Source organism: Lutjanus erythropterus, chromosome 19 (assembly GCF_056507025.1).
Source record: "Lutjanus erythropterus isolate fLutEry1 chromosome 19, fLutEry1.hap2, whole genome shotgun sequence".
Lineage (NCBI taxonomy): Eukaryota > Metazoa > Chordata > Actinopteri > Lutjaniformes > Lutjanidae > Lutjanus > Lutjanus erythropterus.
Window position 1 is genome coordinate 31,807,141 of NC_139335.1, and position 18,949 is coordinate 31,826,089.

General features: G+C 40.8%; 2 protein-coding genes across 3 annotated transcripts in view; one reads left to right on the forward strand and one right to left on the reverse strand.

Annotated features, from left to right (window-relative positions):
- Positions 1–165: 165 nt before the first annotated feature.
- pex12 (peroxisomal biogenesis factor 12) lies at positions 166–4,444 on the forward strand. Its single transcript, XM_084745108.1, has 4 exons — positions 166–394; positions 1,263–1,393; positions 1,764–2,299; positions 3,815–4,444. Exons 2-4 carry the CDS (start codon positions 1,271–1,273, stop codon positions 4,233–4,235), a joined length of 1,080 nt encoding a protein of 359 aa, XP_084601234.1. The 5' UTR covers positions 166–394; positions 1,263–1,270; the 3' UTR covers positions 4,236–4,444.
- A 6,533-nt stretch (positions 4,445–10,977) lies between these two features.
- hdac5 (histone deacetylase 5) overlaps positions 10,978–18,949 on the reverse strand; it is a 51,182-nt gene continuing 43,210 nt past the window's right edge. For both annotated transcript variants that reach the window (XM_084743668.1, XM_084743669.1), the window contains exons 23-27: positions 18,567–18,685; positions 18,317–18,450; positions 14,988–15,069; positions 13,843–14,020; positions 10,978–13,473 (exon numbers count right to left, since the gene is read on the reverse strand). In XM_084743668.1, the coding sequence (XP_084599794.1) occupies positions 13,434–13,473; positions 13,843–14,020; positions 14,988–15,069; positions 18,317–18,450; positions 18,567–18,685 (553 nt within the window). In that variant the 3' untranslated portion in view covers positions 10,978–13,433. The remainder of the gene's footprint in view (positions 13,474–13,842; positions 14,021–14,987; positions 15,070–18,316; positions 18,451–18,566; positions 18,686–18,949) is intronic.

The window sequence follows — 18,949 nt, forward strand, 5'->3', positions numbered from 1 at the left end:
GATAATGAATAAAATAAAATTCATGAATAAATTGGATGGAAAGACAGGGTAGAAGAAAAAACAGTTACAGGGGTATGCAGTCTATTTTCTCAGCCAACAAGCCCGGTGAAGCGTTTACGTACATCACGTCATGACGTTTAGGAAGCGTCTGAATGCGGAAGTGTTCTCTTAGTGCATGCATGATGTACACGCCGTGCAGGGCGCGAGTGGTCAGTAACAGCAGAGAAATGGCAAATGAGGCGTGTGTGTGTGTTTGCTGTGATGTTCAGGGCAACATGACGTGTTTTTAGACGAGTGTGTGATGCTGACGGAGCTGAGGAGACGGAGACGGACGGAAACATCAGCGACGCAGCGCTGCTAACTGACAGCTAACAGCTAACACAGGGAGGTGGAGGTATGTCACCCAGGTTTGACAACATGTCTGCAGAAAGAAGACAGAACATCACCGCCTGCCTCTGTTATTGACAGGCTGCGTGTTAACTTGACCAGTGGTGCTTTGTTATTGGTTTTATCTGTAAATGAGTTTAACTTAATCTGCCTACTATCAAGCTAAACTTTACACGAACATTTTGTGTAATCTGTAACGTCATTCACAAGAAAGAAACATTCAGAATCTCCCACAACTTTCCATAAAAGAGGTCACATTTTTAAAAAGGTGTTGAACTTGAAGTTACCTGCTTTGTGTGAGGCTGACATACGTAGAGTTTAATGAACTTCAACCCTAATGCACACACAGGTCATTGCATTTACACTCTTTCATACAGTATGTGGGACAAATATGACACAATAACAACAACAACAATAATAATAATAATAATTATGTATAGTTGCAATAATTGTGTTTTAATAATTGTGTAAATGTGCAGTCCATTTTATGCGAAACATTTACATTTCAGAAAGGTGATCTATGTCTGGCTGTAGATATTGCATAGATGGGTATATTGAATTTTACACAAAAATGAAAATTCAGTCATTATCTACTCACCTTCATGCCGAATGAAAGTTGGGTTTAGTTTTATAGTCCACAAAACACTACTAGAGTTTCACAGGAAAACAGTGTTGCAGAATCTCCAATTAAAGAGGATGTTTACCATGTTTGTTGTCACGTAAAAAACAACAACAACAAAAAAAAAACAACAAAATATTAAATGCCTCCATACTGCCCGTCTGGTGCAATCCAACTCTCCTAAAGCCCAGAGGGTATTTTCCTGCTTGTCCACTTGTGCTGTGAAGTAAAAAGTCTTTGTGTTTTGGTTCTGCAGCAGCCATCATGGCGGAGGCCGGAGCCCACCTGACCTCCAGCGCTGCGAACGAGCAGCCGTCCATCTTTGAGGTCCTGGCTCAGGAGTCTCTGATGGAGGCGGTCAGACCAGCACTGAGACATGCTGTCAAGGTGAGCTCAGGTCACCCAGGAAATTAAGGGTGTCTTTTTAAAATGAAAAAAAAAAACAAAAAAAAAACTTGTGTCTGTATATATATTTTTTTTCAATTGTGTAAATCCTTTAGTGTTTTCAGAAATATTGAAATACTGATACTGGATATTCCAGATGCTTTCATTACTTATTTTTTGCCATATCAGTACTCTGGTACAAGCTGTACTTTCTCACTCTTTCTTTTCCCTGACAGTAGTTGTCACAGAACAATGAGAGGCCTGACTAGAGACTGAGATCTTAGTTTGAGTCATCATGCAGCCCCAAAATATGCTCTACAAATAACTGTGACCCTGTCTCTAACAACCTGTGGTGTCCTGGTGTCCTCCTCAGGTCCTGGCAGAGTCCAGCCCGTCCCGTTTTGGTTTCCTGTGGCGACACTTTGATGAGCTCTACCTGCTGCTGGACCTCCTCCTCCAGAACCACTTCCTGTCTCACTGCAGCGCCTCTTTCTCTGAGAACTTTTATGGCCTGAAGAGAGTTTCGGGAGGGCGAGGACTTCCCATTCGCCTAGGGCTGAACAGGAAAGCCCACTGGTGCTCTCTTCTCCTTCTGTGCCTGGTGCCGTACCTGCGCGCCAAGCTGGAGGCGACACTGGCGCGGCAGAGGGACGAGGAGGACTTCTCCATCCGGCTGGCGCAGACCAGGAGCCAGAGGCTGTACCGGGCAGCGGTGGCGGCTTATCCCTATGTCAGCTCAGCCTGGCAGGCATGGATCTTCTGCCAGCAGCTGCTCTTTGTTTTTGGAGTCACCAGGACTCATAGTCCTCTGCTGTGGCTGGCCAGAGTCAGACTGGCACAACTTAACACTCAAGATATCAGAGACATGGAGCTGAAGAGCAGCAGAACTGGCAACCCGGCTGAGGGGAGGTACGTCTCAGTCCAAACAGTCTAAAAACCTTTTCATACTGGACAAAACCACACTAACACCCACTAACTCTGGCTTTTTTGGTGCACGTCAGAATGGTGGACTTATTTCCTTTAAATGCTTTGTTATATAAAAGCTTTTATTGTGATGCAGCAAAATCAGGAAATGTTGGGTTTTCATCAGCAGTACACACGGCTCCTGTTAGCTGAAAGCGAACAAGAAACTGTAAATTAAAACGGATACCTAAAAGTACAAACAGGGATGCAGGAGAGAAACTCAACTTCAAATCACAGAGATTCAGTTAGAAGCTACAAAAATACTGAGAGCTGAACACATTTAAATACTTTTCTCTCTTCTGTCCTGTATAGAAAGGAGTTGAGTCTCGGCAAATCCAATCGCTTATTTTTAGCGGTTATAGCCGTATTTACAAATCATGCACATAAGTGCTAATTTTGGGTGTCTCTATCTCTAAAGTGTCTCTATTTGAGTGTAAGATTAAGACTTGTCACAGTTCTGTGGACTAATAGAGTATAGGGATGCACTGATCGACTGGCCAGAGACTGTAACCGACTGGTTTTTACTTTGACCAGCCGGTCAACATCACATATCCAATTCTGTACTGGTCAAATTTATACACATGCTCCACACGATGGTCATGTCAAGTGTGCGGCGACACAGACCGTAACGTCACAGCCACACACCCTCAGACACATGCTTGCATGAATTAGGCATTTGCAATAGATTCCAAGAACAGGATAAAAAGAAGACAGACAGTTTACAAGGAGAGGGAGCAGCTGATGGTTTCACTGAACAACAGCAAACTTTCTAGCTCTTCAGACTGTCACAGACTGACAGTTAAAATCTCACCTCCTGTTCTGGCTGAAGAATAAACAACCTGTGTTGATGCGTCTCTTCAAATATGTTCTCATCCAGACTCGTTGAACTTCTGCTTTTCTCACTGCAAAGCTTCACTACAGCACCGTGTCAGTCTCCGATTTGTTTATAACTGTTTCCACGTGACATCATGTGAAATCATGTACCATTTCAGATCTTGCAAGATCATGCTCCTTCTGGTACATGGTAGAGTCTTAATATAATAAGGCCTGGCTGTTACCTGGAGCACTTTTGAAGAAAATGTAAAAGAAAATCTGAATCGGCCAAAATCAGAATTTTTTTTTTTTACCCAGAGTTTCATAGGAACCCCACATTTCCCCCCAGTCTCGTCTCCCAGACAGATAGAGATGATGGTTTGGTTAGAGCCTGCCATCCCACTGAAGGAAGCCAGATTTTTATGTAACCTAAAAGCAAAGCTTAACTAAGAGGCTTAAATCGGGGCAAAAAAAAAAAAACTAAAACCACTTTAGTTCCAAAAAAACAGAAATTGCTCAAAACTTCTGCTCCTGGGAAGAAGAAAAGCAAGTTTAAAGAACAATAGTTTGTTTTGGAAAGAAGAGGCCCAGTGTCAGACTAAAGATCTTAAATCTGTCACCCACAATGCATTGTTGTTCTGTTTGCAGCCTGGTGCAGAGAGCGTGGTGGTTGATGTCATCAGCTGCGAGGGGCGTGGCCTTATCCCTCTCCACCTCCCTGTCTTTGGGTGTCTTCTTCCTGCAGTTCCTGGAGTGGTGGTACTCCTCAGAGAACCAGAGCACTGTGAAGAGCCTCACCTCCCTGCCTGCTCCTCCGCCCCCCCTCCACCTGCAGCAGGAACAGAGCGGCCAGGACTCGAGCGAGGAAGGAACTCAACCTGTTTCTGATGGCAAGAACTGCCCTCTGTGCCGGAGGCTCCGCACCAACGCCACGGTGCTGTCCACCTCGGGCTTCGTCTTCTGTTATCGCTGCATCTACACGTATGTGAAGGCCAACCGCCGCTGCCCCGTCACCGGCTACCCCACCGAACTGCAGCACCTCATCAAGATCTACTCGCCAGAGAGCTAGACGACATGTTGGTGTCCAGTCCCAGCATGTGTGCCGTTTCAGACTACAAACATTATCAGAGAACAGTGGCCTTGTTTTTGAAAAGTCAAGCTCTCATTAGAAGTGAATGAGTCAGCGAGTTTTCTCTGTGCTGACAATCTGTCCCTTTTTCAGGAGAAGCACATTGTGACTGTTTCACTCTGTATAAAATAAGAGCTCCAGTGCTAATTTCACATTAAATATTTATAAATTCATTATTAAAGTGTCTCCTCTTGATGATCTAGTTTCTTTGTAACTGCAGTAACTGTACAAATGTGTGGATTCATAGAAGTGCCATAAAAAAATAATATATATATGAAAATATAGAGGAATAATAAGAATTACTAATTTTTTAATGTATATTTTTATGTCATTATTTATGTCCCTTTTTTTTCCTTGTTCCTGTCTCTGTCCCCACTGCTGGCTTTGGGCCGGCCCTCAATTCTTGCAACCAAGTGTTCAATCAAGCAAGAGCAATAGGGATAAAAATAAATGAATGACATTATGAAAATAAATATTTTTAAAATATGCAGAAAAAAGAGAATTTATATATAAATAAAAATAAAAAAAAACATTTGAACAGAAATAAATGAACAAATAAGTGAAAATACATGAAACTGTCTCTTATTCATTTACTTTGCTATATATTTGAATATTTTTATTACTCTGTATGTTTCCACATTTCTCCTTTCACAGATTTAGTATTTTCTTATGGCACTCCTATGTCTCCACACTGTTCAGCATCCCAGAATCTGCTGCATACACAGTCGTGCCTTATTGCTAACAAACAGGCCAAAGTGTTAGCAGCTGAGCTGGTGGAGCGCTGGTGAACATCTTTATTCCCTCTGTGTGTGTGTGTGTGTGTGTGTGTGTGTGTGTGTGTGTGTGAGACAAACAGTAACCTTACACTGATGATTCCTCGAAGGCCAAATCCAGCAGATTTAGACTGAGGGTATTTAACTTTTAATAATTTGTTGTAGGTCATAATTATTTAAATAACTGATTCATTTTCTGATCTATAAAATGTTAGAAAGTTGTCAACTTTTAAGAAAAGGTCATTAAAGCTCCGCAGAGCAAGAGTTGATATACAAATGTGTTTGATCGGCAGTACAAAGTGTTTTTACAACAAGAAAACCATCAAATCTTTGTATTTGAGCTGAAACCAGCCAATATTTGCTTTAAAAAAAAACAACTAAATACACAGTACACAAGTTTTTTTTCTAAAGTCCTGTCTCCACTCCAGCTCCTAAGTACACATAAGTGTGTGTACATATATATATATATATATAGTTACAGTTAGTTATATACAGTTTACAGTCAAAAAGGAGCAAAGAAACCAGTAAATATTCACATTTCAGAAACTGGAATCAGAGAATTTTGTTGTTTTTTATCTTAAAAAAAAAAATCAGTTTTCAAAAAAACTGTTGACTAATTACATAATCGATTATCATTGCAAATCTGTACTTTTGAAAGTTAAACTTATAAAGACTAAAACGGTTTGTTTGAAAAATCAAGTTTAAAACCTGCAACCTGGAAGTTGTTCAGGTAACACAGGCCTCTTTTTTCCAGGCTTTATAAGCATTTTTGTTCGATCAATTCATAATGATGATGAGATTGTGAAGGCTGGAAGACGTGACATTTCTCACCACTGATGAAAGCATTAATTGTCACCTTTTTTTTTGGTGGCTCTGAGAGGCTGTAAACCTTAAAGGAACAGTTTCACATTTTGGGAAACGTGTTTCTTCACTTTGTTGCTGTGAGTCAGATGATGTCTGAGCAGTAAATATGAAGCTACAGCCAGCAGCTGGTTAGCTTAGCTTAGCAATATGACCAGAAACAAGGGGAAACGGCTGGCGTGGCTCTGTCTGAAGGTGATGGAATATGGGTTTTGTTACCTTAGGAAAGGCCAAGGGAAGTCAGTGAATTGCTTTATTGAGTTTCCAGACAAGTTTAACAACAGGCCCACTTAAAAAAAAAAAAAACAAAGAAACAGATAATCAGGATCAACGTCACAACATTACAGTGAGAGTAATAAAAAAGGGCTTCAATAAAATGTCCACAAACCCCTGAAATGAAACTGAGTGTGAAGAATCACAAGAGTCACCTTCTTCCCTTTTTAAGCTCCTGCAACACAATTCATCAACAGGAAATCAGGACGAGAAGAAAAAAAACGGGCTGAAACTTCGAAAAAGGGACAAGTATCATCATCAATAATAGTCACAGTAATAGATTGCTCGAATAGCGTGTATTGCACATGTGTACACATATATGCACTTTATATACATGTGAGTCAGCAAGAACTAGACACATGTTGTATTGTCGCAACAAGAAAGAATCTGGATTCAAACGACAGCACAGACAGAGAATAGTCAGGAATGTGCTTGTGATCAGTTCCAACAAAAACAGCGTTTTTTTTTTTTTCCAATTTTTCAGTCACGAGCCGGACGAGAGAAAGGTAACAGAGAGAACGTCTCCCCTCGAAAACACAAGGAGGTAAAAGAGAGAGAGAGAAGGTGACAGTCACACCGATACTGAACCTCCTCCGTCCCACCCACGAGTCCAAATACACCCCCCCGACCCCTCCCTCACACCGCATCATAGCAGGACACTACATGTACACCACAGTATCAAACATATCAAGAAATATACAGTATTAACTCATGTAGCAAAATAGTCTGTGTGTGTCTGTGTGTGTAATGTGTGTTAAAGTGTGCGTTTCACCTTAAGTGTGTGTGTGTGTGTGTGTGTGGGTGGGTGGTAGCAACAGTAAAGCGGTGTAGCCTCTGGACTGGGGAGGTTTCGTCACCCTGATGACATAAACCATCAGACTGTCAGCACTGTTGTATTGTTAGAATTTTAAATTCAGGGTTCAAATGGTTCCTTAAGCCCCCCCTTTTTTTAAAGGATGACCATGTTGGCTCCTCCAAACGTTTGTCTCAGTCCAAACCAACCAAAACTGAGCTGCACTGAAACAGCCTCATAAAGTTTCAGCCCTCAACCAATGCTTACATGTGCTCTCCAGCAGCAAGCAGCAACCAGCCTGACTTAAAGGATCATTCAGCTTGTTACAACTTGAGTCTCAGTTTTTGTATTTTGGCGGATCATTTTGGATTCATGAGATCACAAGATGACGCAAGAATCCATCTTGCCATCAAATATCCATTTGTGTCCACACCAAAAGTGGTGCAGCCAGTCAGCACCCTACAAGGGACTAATGGAAGCTGTGGGTGTGGTTTTAGGTGTGACAACGGTGAGAGGCGTTCATGGAAGCAACTTGTCTCGACAATGGCGGCTCCTGAAGAGGTTAGCATACATGCTGTGATAGCATCAATTATATCAGAGCTGGAGAGTATTTCTTCATTGAAAGAAGAGCAATTGGCTGATAGCCTATGTGAGATGTGATAGCCAAGTGTGTTTTTTAAGTCCCTGCCCTTTTCCAAACAGTTTCTAAGGACAACTTCCCAGATGGTTCTGTGTAACAATAAAATAATGAAACCTGAGTTGTCCGGAGCACAGTAACATCGCTCCAATGAAAAGCCAGGGTATTTTCCAAAAGAATTAGTTTGAACGATATGCTGTATGACCACGTCAAGAGGGTTACGTCATTTTGTTAAAAGGTGGGTTAAAAAGTCTGTCCTCAACAGTCAAATTTCCATTTAAGTTTAATGTGGGCATGATTGTCGGTTTCAGAGTTACACAAATTGTTAGGCCCACTTTGCCGGGATGGTAATCCAAAAACAAACAGTGTAGGGTATGCAGGTCCAAAAGACTTCTACAGGTGCTGGATCAAAAAAACAAACTGACGGCAAGATTCAGACAAAAGATCTACCACCTTCCACCATCAATTTTAATTCAGCAACATTTTGATCTAAAAGAGATCTTCATCAGACACTGTCAAAATTTGGTCAAGTCTTCATTCTCGCTTCTTCAATCAGGTAGATTTGACCAAAATTTGACGATGCCTGACAATGGTCAAAGTTTTGACAATAAAGATTTGACCAAGTCTAACAAAGACTGAAGATTTAACAATGAAGATGTGATGATGCCTGACAGAGATCTCTAGGATCGAAACGTTGAAAAACAAGGTATTTTGTAATCTAATCTAATCTCTGATTTTTTATTGTTAAATACTTGATTGTTTCTGACCTCTTAAGACAATTCAAATTAAACAATCTGAAAATCACTCTTTGATTGATCTGCTTGCAACTATTCAATCTCCTTAAAGCTGTGAATATATATTACCTCTCTTTAACAAGGTCACAAGCCAGAAAGGGTTGGGAGGTGTTAATCTAAACCACTGAATCTGGCAGTTAAATTGTCAGAGCACATGTATGATGTTGGTTATTATCCCTCACCGTGCAGGAAAAGTGTTTGTGCACAGATATGACAAATATGGTGGGGTTTGTTTATGTCCAACTGATCTATTTTTTCACCTCATCAGACTTCTTTTTTCTGAGGTTCTCAGTGTTCTTATTACTGATGGTAAAGATGACCAAAACTACAAAAACGAGGCCCAAGTTGTAATAAACCAGAATGAATCCTTAATGTTGAAAACAATACATTTGAAACTGCAGTTTGTCAGACGACCACTTGATGTCGCCCCAGTGACAGAGAAAATACCAGAATCTTCAACAGAATATCTGAATTGATCACTTGTTGGATGTTTTTTTTTTTTTTTTTTTTTTTTTGTAAATGGTAGAGAAAATATTAAGGCATTTTTAAGCAGGGTATAAATTGCTTAACTGACAGGCTTCTCAGGTGTGGTTGTTGCCGCTTGCTCATCCCACCACAGCAATTTGTTTTGTTCCTTTGTGCCCACCTGAGCTCCAGTCGAGCTCAGTCGCTAACAGCTACCACGTTCAATAGCTAATTTTCATCTCTTTAACACGATCTGTCCGACTCCATCGCTCTTCCTCCCCAACAAGAGGCGCTGCTGTTACTGACTACTGGTTTAATGGACAAAATGGCCTTAGTGTTTACATTAGTACAAAAAGACTACACTGAACCGCCTGGAAACACAGCTCAATAAATCAATCAGTCTGTTGATCAATCTGCCTCTTCCACCTGACAGATAGTACACACAAACAGCACTCAACCACAGGGAGCTCCACGAATGATGTAAGCTGTGACGCTGTCTGCTGTGTTACCATGGCAATGTTAAAGCTGGACATTATAGTTCTCCTTCTCTCTCTGCTGTCCTATCAGTGTTATATTGCTTTGAACAGATGAGACCCAGAGGTAGCAGCGTGAGCTACAACACTCGCTACACCGTAGAGGGTCCTGGGAAACTTCAGTGAGGTTGAAGATGGTGTCCGGCAGAGTCAGCGCACTGAGTGACTCAATAATGTGTCTGAGTTGACTTTCTATAGATGCGGATAATAGGATGGTCCAGGTCTGAAGCGTTGCGTCCACCGGGTGTCTTCACCGAGTAGAGAAGCGGCTCACCCCAGCCTCAGATGTGATTTGTCAGTTTGTGAAAAGTGATACTGGAAAAAACATCACATCTTCAAAACAAACAAATAAAAAAAGAAGCCACATGTGCTCGAAGACCACAGAAGAAAGAGTGATAAACTGGAGTTAGTGTGTTTGAGCCATGGTTGCAAACAGTGTATGGATGGATGGATGTGTGTGGAGTTTCGGTTGTAGTTTTGTGAGCTTGAACAAACCTTTTTACACCCTGTTCATCAATTTTAAAGCTTTCATGAGATCTACTGCAGTAAAGAAAGTTGCTGATGGTCTTCAAAGTTTCACTGCAGTTGGAGAATTATCACATCAACAGTACTTTTTAAAGCCATAAACCTCCAGTACACACACTTTCAGTTAAAGGATGCTTTGTAATCAATAGACATCTCAACTGTAGGTTTTTTTTAAAAGAAAAACACAATTTCTTTTGGGTTTTCTTAATTTGTTGGGGTAGTGTAGATATGAAGCCAAAGAAGTTTCCATAAATGGCACCAAAGCAGTAAGACCTCAGGTTCATTTTTTTAAAATGTTACCCAATACATCTGATGTATCCTTTTGATCTGGTGTGAGCAATGCTGACTTGTGAGAGCTGAGATGGTTTCATCTAACAATCACGCAGCTGATTTCAGTCACCAAGTGGTCCATTAGCCCTGATCCAGGAAGAGTGTTATTACGTCACTGTCGCTGAGTGGATCATAAAATTTGTTACAGCAAGAATGTTGAAGATATGAACTCATCAGATGGTAGGCAATATTGTTAACCGCTTCCAAGATTTAACACACCCTGACCAAGAGATGTTCTCTCCATCAAACTCACTTATTTTTATTTCTGCACCATACGCTGGAATTTTCAGAACCTGGCTATTGTTCCTTGGATTCGAAACGTCAGTTAAGCCAAATTCATCTCAACCCCCTAACCCTAACCCTAACCCCAACCCTACCCCTAACTATGACAAAATAGCCAGGACTCTTGTATTTTGTTTGCTGTGAATATAATGACAGTCATCATGGTAGCTACTAGGGTTGTTCCAATACTGATATCAGTATCAGAAATGTCTATACAGCCAAAAATGCTGGGTCAGGTATTTTCGGGCAAGTTAGTTTAGTTGTATACAGCTAATATATACATATACTGTGTGTGTGTGTGTGTGTGTGTGTGTGTGTGTACATACATATATGTATATATATATATATATATATATATATATATATATATATATATATATATATATATATATATATATATATACATATATATCTGATACCATTGTTTCCTTCTTGCCGGGAAGGAAACAATGGTATCGCAACATCTCAAGCAGCTAGCACCAAAATATTCTTGTAAATTTGAGTGAAGTGATATATGACTCTATCCTCATGAGCTAAAAAGAAGGAACACTGTCTTTGATCCACTGCCTGACATCTCCTGCCCTCTCTGGGACGTCCGTGGATCTTGTGCTCCCACTGGTGGCCTTCTGAATCATGTTTGATCATCTTTCTTGGTCAGGGTAATTCATACATATTTGTTACACCGCAACTGCCTCGCACTTTTCCACCATCTCCTATGTTGCTAAGAGGACTATCTCAGTATCCTTCGGTCATTGGCTAACAATGATGTGGCCTCTGAGTGCAATGACCAGTGTTTCAAGGTTTCTAGTGAAGCCAGTGGATATCTGGATAACAGCTACCTGGGTCAAGATATCCTCCTCCAGTCATTGTTTACCAATTAGCAACTTAAGATGCAAGGATGGAGTTGGAGGCTAATCTCTGTAAACATATATCTGCATATTAATGCAGATAAAAATGGTCGCAGTTGTTGCTGTAACAAACTTTTGGAGCCGGTCGGTGACTAAAGCGTCTGCGTTAGTGGAGCTGGTGATTCGGCTGTGATATGTAGAATGAGATCAGGTCTAATGAAAGATGTAAGCCATGGAGGGCCAAGCTAACTCCCTGGTGGACTACAAAAATGCATCATCACTGGACCAACCTATTAACCCCGTCCTGACCTTTGACCTTAATATCTCATATTCTGTTGTTGCTGCGGTTTGCCTGTGGAGGGCAGCGCTGCCTGCCTCGCTGTTCACCTCCAACAACAACAACAACAACAACTCCTATGACAACAATATCCAGCCACCCTCAAGATCTGTAAACAAACAAACAAACAAACAGGTGGCGGTCTGATGACATCAGACCATGTGCTTACTTCCTGTCAAACAGCCAAACCTTTAAAACATCAAATCTCCAAATAGAATATATTCATAAATCCAATCTGATTGGATAAAACACTGTTTACATATATATATATTTATATATAGAATATTATTTTGTCTGTTTTATACAAAAAGAGAAAGTATTTTGTGTTTTTATACATATATGTATGTACAGATATAGAAAAGTGACCACATTGAGTCTGCTGTGATGTAACCGTGAGCAACAGGACAGGAGACAGTATTTACACCAAACAGGAAATATTACAATAATAATTAAAAAAAAAAAAAAAGAGGGTTGTGGTGGTCGTTGTGGTGTTTAAAAAACGTGCCACAATCCCACAATCCCTTTAGAGAAGAAGGGACGGGGCTCAGGTCATGACTCTCAACCAGAATGAGTGAAAGAGAGAGAAGAGTGGTGGTCTGTTTCTTTCCGTACATATTTCAAACGATGAATACTGCTAAAACCGGCCTGATCCTGAGACACTCACCAGATCCCATAAAAGTCTGATTGAATATTATTATTCAATTTATATTAATATTCAATGGAGATTTTTACTGGAGATGTCTAGTGTGTAATGATGGCTTTAGAGGCTTTTCTTCAGTCTGTTGGGAATACCTGGTGTGAATATTGCAAGATTTGAAAGAAAATACAATTCTTAGCAGTCTGAATGTTTACATGTTTACATCAGCTCCCATGATTCTCTCTCGCTATCTCTCTCGAGGTTGCTAAATAGTGAGACAAGAACAAATTAAGGCATCCAGATGAAGAAACAAAGACTCAAAGATGAACTGACCGACTGAAACGACAGCAGGTATGTGTGTGTGCGTCAGTGTGTTTCTTCAGTCCTGATTGGCTGGTTGGTTTTGCTGAGGTGCTGCGGCGGTGGTGTTTTGTGGTTTCTGATTGGACTTGGTTTGTTTGTTTTGTTTTTTTTCTTTAAAAAAGGCACCTAGTTCCTCCTCCTCCTCTGCTCATTTTAAAAACAAGTTATTCCTCCTCCGCCAGCCAACCCTGCCGAGTGTTTGCTCAGCCGGTCCCTCTGACAGACAAGAAGACCAGTCGTCTGCTTGCTGCCTGATATTTTGGCATTTTTTTCCGCAGTCATCGTCCCGCTGTGGAAACAGAGGAGCAGGGACAAAATAGAAAGACAGAAGAGTGACTGGGCGGAGGAAGAGGGAAAATTCGGTGGTGCTGTGTACAGGTGGTTAAGTATACAGGTCACAAGACGTGTCTCCTTGCTGACCACTCTCCTCCTCTGGTTTCCATGGAGATGCTAACAAGTCGTCTGCTCCTCCTTGGGATGAAGAACCAATAGGAAAGAGATGTGTCCTTCTCCTGCCTCCGTACTGTTCTCCTCAGCCAATCGGAGTACTCCATAACGGCACAATTCCACCCCATGCGCACGTGTACCTACGCACACTCTGTGGAGGAAGAGGGAAAGGAAGAGGAAGAGGAGGTGCCAGAAGGAGGTGAATGTGGAGTTTTTGTGTGGTTCTTGTTTAAGCTCCTCCTACAAGACAGGCTCTTCTTCCATTGGCTCCTCTGTGGACCTGCGGCAGTTCAAAATCAAACATCGTGTTTAAGAGTAAATACATGGCAATTCATTTGTGACACAAATGATCTCACAATTTTCTCCATCAGGTGCAAGTCTGCAGGGGATCATGAGTTTAGCTTGAAAACTGAGCCACCTACAACTTGTGAAAGACGGACAGATGAAACACTCACACACAGCCAAACTGAAGACACTGCTATCATATGAACCTGGATGACCTGAAACATCCATTGGCAGCAACCATGTCATTCTGTTGTGTTTTGTGTGCCAATGTGCCTTTTTCCCAGTCTGCTAGCTGTACGTCCCAGAACTAGTTCTCTTCTTCTCACTACCCAATGATTTGATGTGAACACAGTGCGCCGCTGACCTGCTGGTTTCCGTGCTGTCAGGGACGGAGGTCGGCTGCTCAACATCAACACTAAGGGAGGCCATGGCGCTGACTGTTTCTGCCTCGTCCTCCGAGTGGCCCTGAGCCCCCCGGGGGCCATCCAATAGCGAGGTGCCGCTCGTCTGAGACAAACTCTGGAGACAAGGCCAGTGTTTACCTGCAGGGACAGAGAGACACGAGAGACAGATTGAGGAGGGACTGAAGGTCAAGACATGATGTAGCTTCTAATCACTGGATATATTTAGTTTATGTGTGTGTGTGCAACATCAATTACAGAATCTATGATTCATATTAAAATACAACAGTTTTTTGCTCTTAAAGATAGATTCCAGCAGATTTTGTCCACATGATGCATCTTGTCCAGAGCATTTATATTATACTCTGATTTACTGTTAAGACTGACAGAAGCAACTTTAATACACAGTTTTGGATGAAAAGTGACAGAGGACCAAAAATGAGCATGCAAGTGATCCTTATTTAAAAAGAACAAATCAGTATCTTTAATCTGACCTCGCTACATTCATGAACGGATTTTAAATGAGCGTCCCAACAGCCACAACAAAGTGTGGTCGATGCAGGAGTCTGGTAAAAGTTTTTTCTCCTGTTAAGTTATTAAAAATAAATACAAAATAAGTTATAAACCACAGGATGAAGAGTCTTCTCTAAAATTCAGTCTTCATGTTTACACACAGGCCGTAAAAAGAACCAACAAAAACACAGAAGAATATGAATTCCCCTAAAATGAGAAAATGACATCATCATCATTTACCACTGTAATCTGTAAATAAAGTTTTATATATTTTACATAATTTAAACATAGATATGGTACATATTGTTGCTAATATTACTGTTCTTAATATTAGTGCATGCAGCCAAGTTACTGATTTGCAGGTGAAACATTTGTTGTATTCAGTATTAATTCAATTGTCCATTTTTGAAAGAAACATTCTATTTTTATTTTATGTTTTTTAAAGACCAGAACCATAGGTTCATATCTGGTCAGTGTAGCATGATAGTCCACTGTTAGTAATATAGGACTGTGTGTGTGTGTGTGTGTGTGTGTGTGTGTGTGTGTGTGTGTGTGTGTGTGTGTGTGTGTGTGTGTGTGTGTGTGTGTGTCTTACTCTGGATCTCTATTACTCTCTCTAGTGAGGCGCAAGCTTTTGGACATGGCTTCTCCTGAGGCCACTGAAACACAGAGTCACACTGAAAGAGACAGAGAGTGTGTGTTAACAGCAATGCATGAAATTAATAAAAAAACACATCCAGCAAACACAAATCTCATCACTGAGGATGAAAACAACACAAACTGTCTCATCTATATATGTTGATCTGCTGTGTCTGAAGGAACAGTTCAACATTTTAAAGTTGTTCATATCAAACCCCGCAAGAGTGATGTGAGAGGGTCAGTGTTCATCTTGTGTGTTGGAGTCGTGACATGGTTAGCCTAGCTTAGCATAATGATCAGAAGCAGCGGCAAAGAGCAAACAGCCCAAAGTGAAAAATTATTCCAATGAGCACCTCTAAAGCTCACTAATTAACAGAATTGTTTAACAGAAAACATAAAAACAAGTTGTAGTTTTGGTTGAGTTGCATGCTGGAACTATTTCTTGATTAGCAACAAGTTTATCCATCCATGTAGCATTTTTGTGCAGCATCTCCACCCATCCACTTTGTGCTTCTCAGCAAGAATGAAGAGCTCAGGTGTGAGACTTTTGGTCTATCTGTCTGTTATCACGTGCATTTCAGCATTTCTTATTTGACCTGTTCTACAGTATATAACACAGCGTGACAGCTGGAAGACACTGCGTGGAGAGACTCTGACAGTCTGATCAACACTGATCATTATTAGTGGTTGTAGCTCTCCCACACAGTCATGGTGACTTGTCAAAATGCGTTGGTATGAGTTGTTTTTTTCTAGTGTGTATATATATGTAACATGACTGACTAGCCATCAAAACAAGTGCCTACATACACAATGTGTATTAAAACTAGATTAAATTAAAACAAAACATTTCTGCATTTAAAAGTCTAAAAACACTAGATGTATGTTATATATTTTGTTTGAATTGTGTATTTACATCATCCCAAATGTTTCCATTAACCACCTGCACACAGTGTTGGAACTGAAACCAAATGAAGACTAAACAGAGCTGAGATCCTACATGAACACTTGGATCTTAACATTTTTGAAGCTTTGGTACTCTTGATACTATGAAATGTTAGTATTGTATTGATTTTAAACATATGTATTAAAGTATCAATACTTGTGACAACCTTAACTGCCATAACTTCTGGGAAAAAATATGTCAGAGTGAGGAGGGAAGTCAGTGAACGTGGCTAAACATAAGTTGAATAAAACTTGAAAGCTTCACCTCGTCTGTGAACATGATTCATATCAATTTAATTAGCTATGGTGGTTGTTTAACATGGAAAGCAACTCCCATGATCCCATGCTGCTTCACAGCGTTATCAAACTACCTCTTCTGTGATTGTTTGAACATGACCATCCATATAAAGCACAACAGATCTTTTTGAGCTTCATAAACCACTCCAAATGAGCGTCAGCTCAACAAACGTTTCAGAGGGATAATTAGGAATACAAAAATGTTAATAATCTAATGATATGCTAAATTATTCTGATGAGTTAGTTATCAAATCTCTTGAAATTTGTCATAAGGGAAACATTAAGCTACTGCTCCAACACAGAGCTAATGGGGTAGAGAATTTTTATTTCATTTTACATTTTATTTATTTTAATCTATTATTAGTTTTAATGGATTTTTAGTAGAGGTAATGCCTTTACAATGTTAGTAAATCTCATTGTTGTTCACCAATCAGTGATCTCACCTGTATAACTAAATGTTGAATGAATGGATGTGAGATACTTAACCATTACAGTTACCTTGACCCAAAGATGGTCTTTTTAATCCTACATCTGTGGTGGATGCTGTAGTCTCAGGTCACATGACCAATGATTGCTATTTATTTACTACTGCTGGCAACGGCAACCAGATGTTATGAGACAAGAAGCTGAATAAAGCAAAAACCAGAAGGCTCATAAGGTCAACAGTGGGTTGTCAGATGGGATCAGTGAGCAGGTTTTGGTACCAAACTTGGCAACCTCACTGTGATGGTACACCTCTGGGATGCTGCCTTCAGTCACACCCAGCAGCTGTTCTCCAAGACACTAGTCCCCACAGGGGGTTCCCATGACTTTGTCTGCTCTGAGATCCTCAAAATCAGATTTGCACATGTCAACTAAAGTCACAATTTCAGGGTTCCTGCACCTTTTCCAAAGTCAAATTCAAGCACTTTTCAATCATTTTCAAGCTTTTCGAGCAGCTTACAGCTGGTAAATGTCATATTTACACACAAAATGCTTATTTCACCTCTTCAGCACATTAAATCAGATTTTATTGTCCTCATTATCAACCAAAATTCATTCCATCATTCCACCAAAAGCACTGCAACATGTTTCAGACGCTTCCCAGAAGCAGCTCTCCATTTCAAATACACAGCAAGTCTATTTTTGACGGATGCTGCGTCAATTAGCACAGAGCAGATCGAACAGGCAGGAAGTCAGACACAGAAAAGGCAGGGAGAATCTGGTTAATTTTCAAAATAAAAGACCCTGTGCAGAAATTCAAGTGTTTCCAAGGATTTCCAGCACCTGTATGAACCCCGTCATTTATACAAAGGTCTGTAAACAAATCTATTTGAACAGATACATTTCTTTGTCCTCAATTAAACACATTAGGTTACTTTGAAGGCTGCTTAGCAGACGTGAAACATTGTTCTTTTGGTCAGGATGAGTGTTTATAAGCTACTCTGCTGGGTTGTTAAAAAATGTTAAGCTGACTAGAAAAGAGACCATTTAAGGTGAAGGTTCAAAGAATCAGGACAGTTTAATTGGTGCTTATTTTGGACAGTACAGCTCTGAAACGTTTAGTGTATGTATGCATGTGTGTGGGCTGAGGGGGCTCAGCTTTCCTTGAATACAAGTAGGAGGAAGGAAGGAAGGAAAAAGGAAGAACTGTTGGGAATCACTGCTCTAAGAAATAGTTCCAGCATGTAACTCCCTTTTTGAGGTAAACAATGTGTTGATTAGTGAGCATTGGACGTATCTTTCCACTTTGGACAGAATTGGACTAGCTGTTTCTCCCTGTTTCCAGCCTTTGTGTTAACCAAAGACAGTCCTGACTCCAGTTCTGTACTTTATGCACAGTCATGAGCAATCAGTGTAGCAAAGCAAATAAACTGAAATGTTGAACTGTCCCTTTGACATTCGAATGGACAATATTGTAGCTCATTCATCATATCACCACAAAGTTCACTCAGAGACTTGGTCCTGGTCTTACTGGCAGTGTAGTATTTCCATATTTTTTATAGGATGAGTTCATGTTTCAAATTAAAACATGAATAATTACTGCTGACATTCTGACTTGCTCACCGGGTCTCCCAGAAGCGCAGAGACACAGGCCTCTGATGCGTCACAAATGGCGGTGAGGTCATGACCGCCCTCCAGCGCCATAACAACGCGCCCACCCGCCAGACCCATCAGCAGCTGCGTTAGCTGTCCGAAACCTGCGCACACACACACACAGACACACACCGGTCACCGTCAAGAAACACTCATCAAAACTATTTGCTGACGTTCAAAAAGATGGTCTTGTCACCATGGTAACCAGTGCAGTACTCACACTTGGCGGAGACGTTGTATCCTCCCAGAGGAGACTGATGACCCTCCACTGCGTCGAAGCCTGCCGACACCAGGACCACATCTGGACTGAACTGCTGGGCGATGGGCATCACCACACTCCTACACACAGATACACAGACACACACACACACACACACACACACAATGGACAATTTAAAGCATGTTGTGTGTGGCAAGCCTTTAAGATGTAATCAGTAGGGCTGACTGATCGTTGTAACTAAATTAGAGATATCTATAACGAACATTTCCACTACTAAGAGTTAATTTTTCATATCAAGAAATAAACTCAACAGTAGATAGCTTTATTATTATGGATATGTTGGCTCCAATAGCAGTTGAGCAAACTTGATACCCAGTGGAACC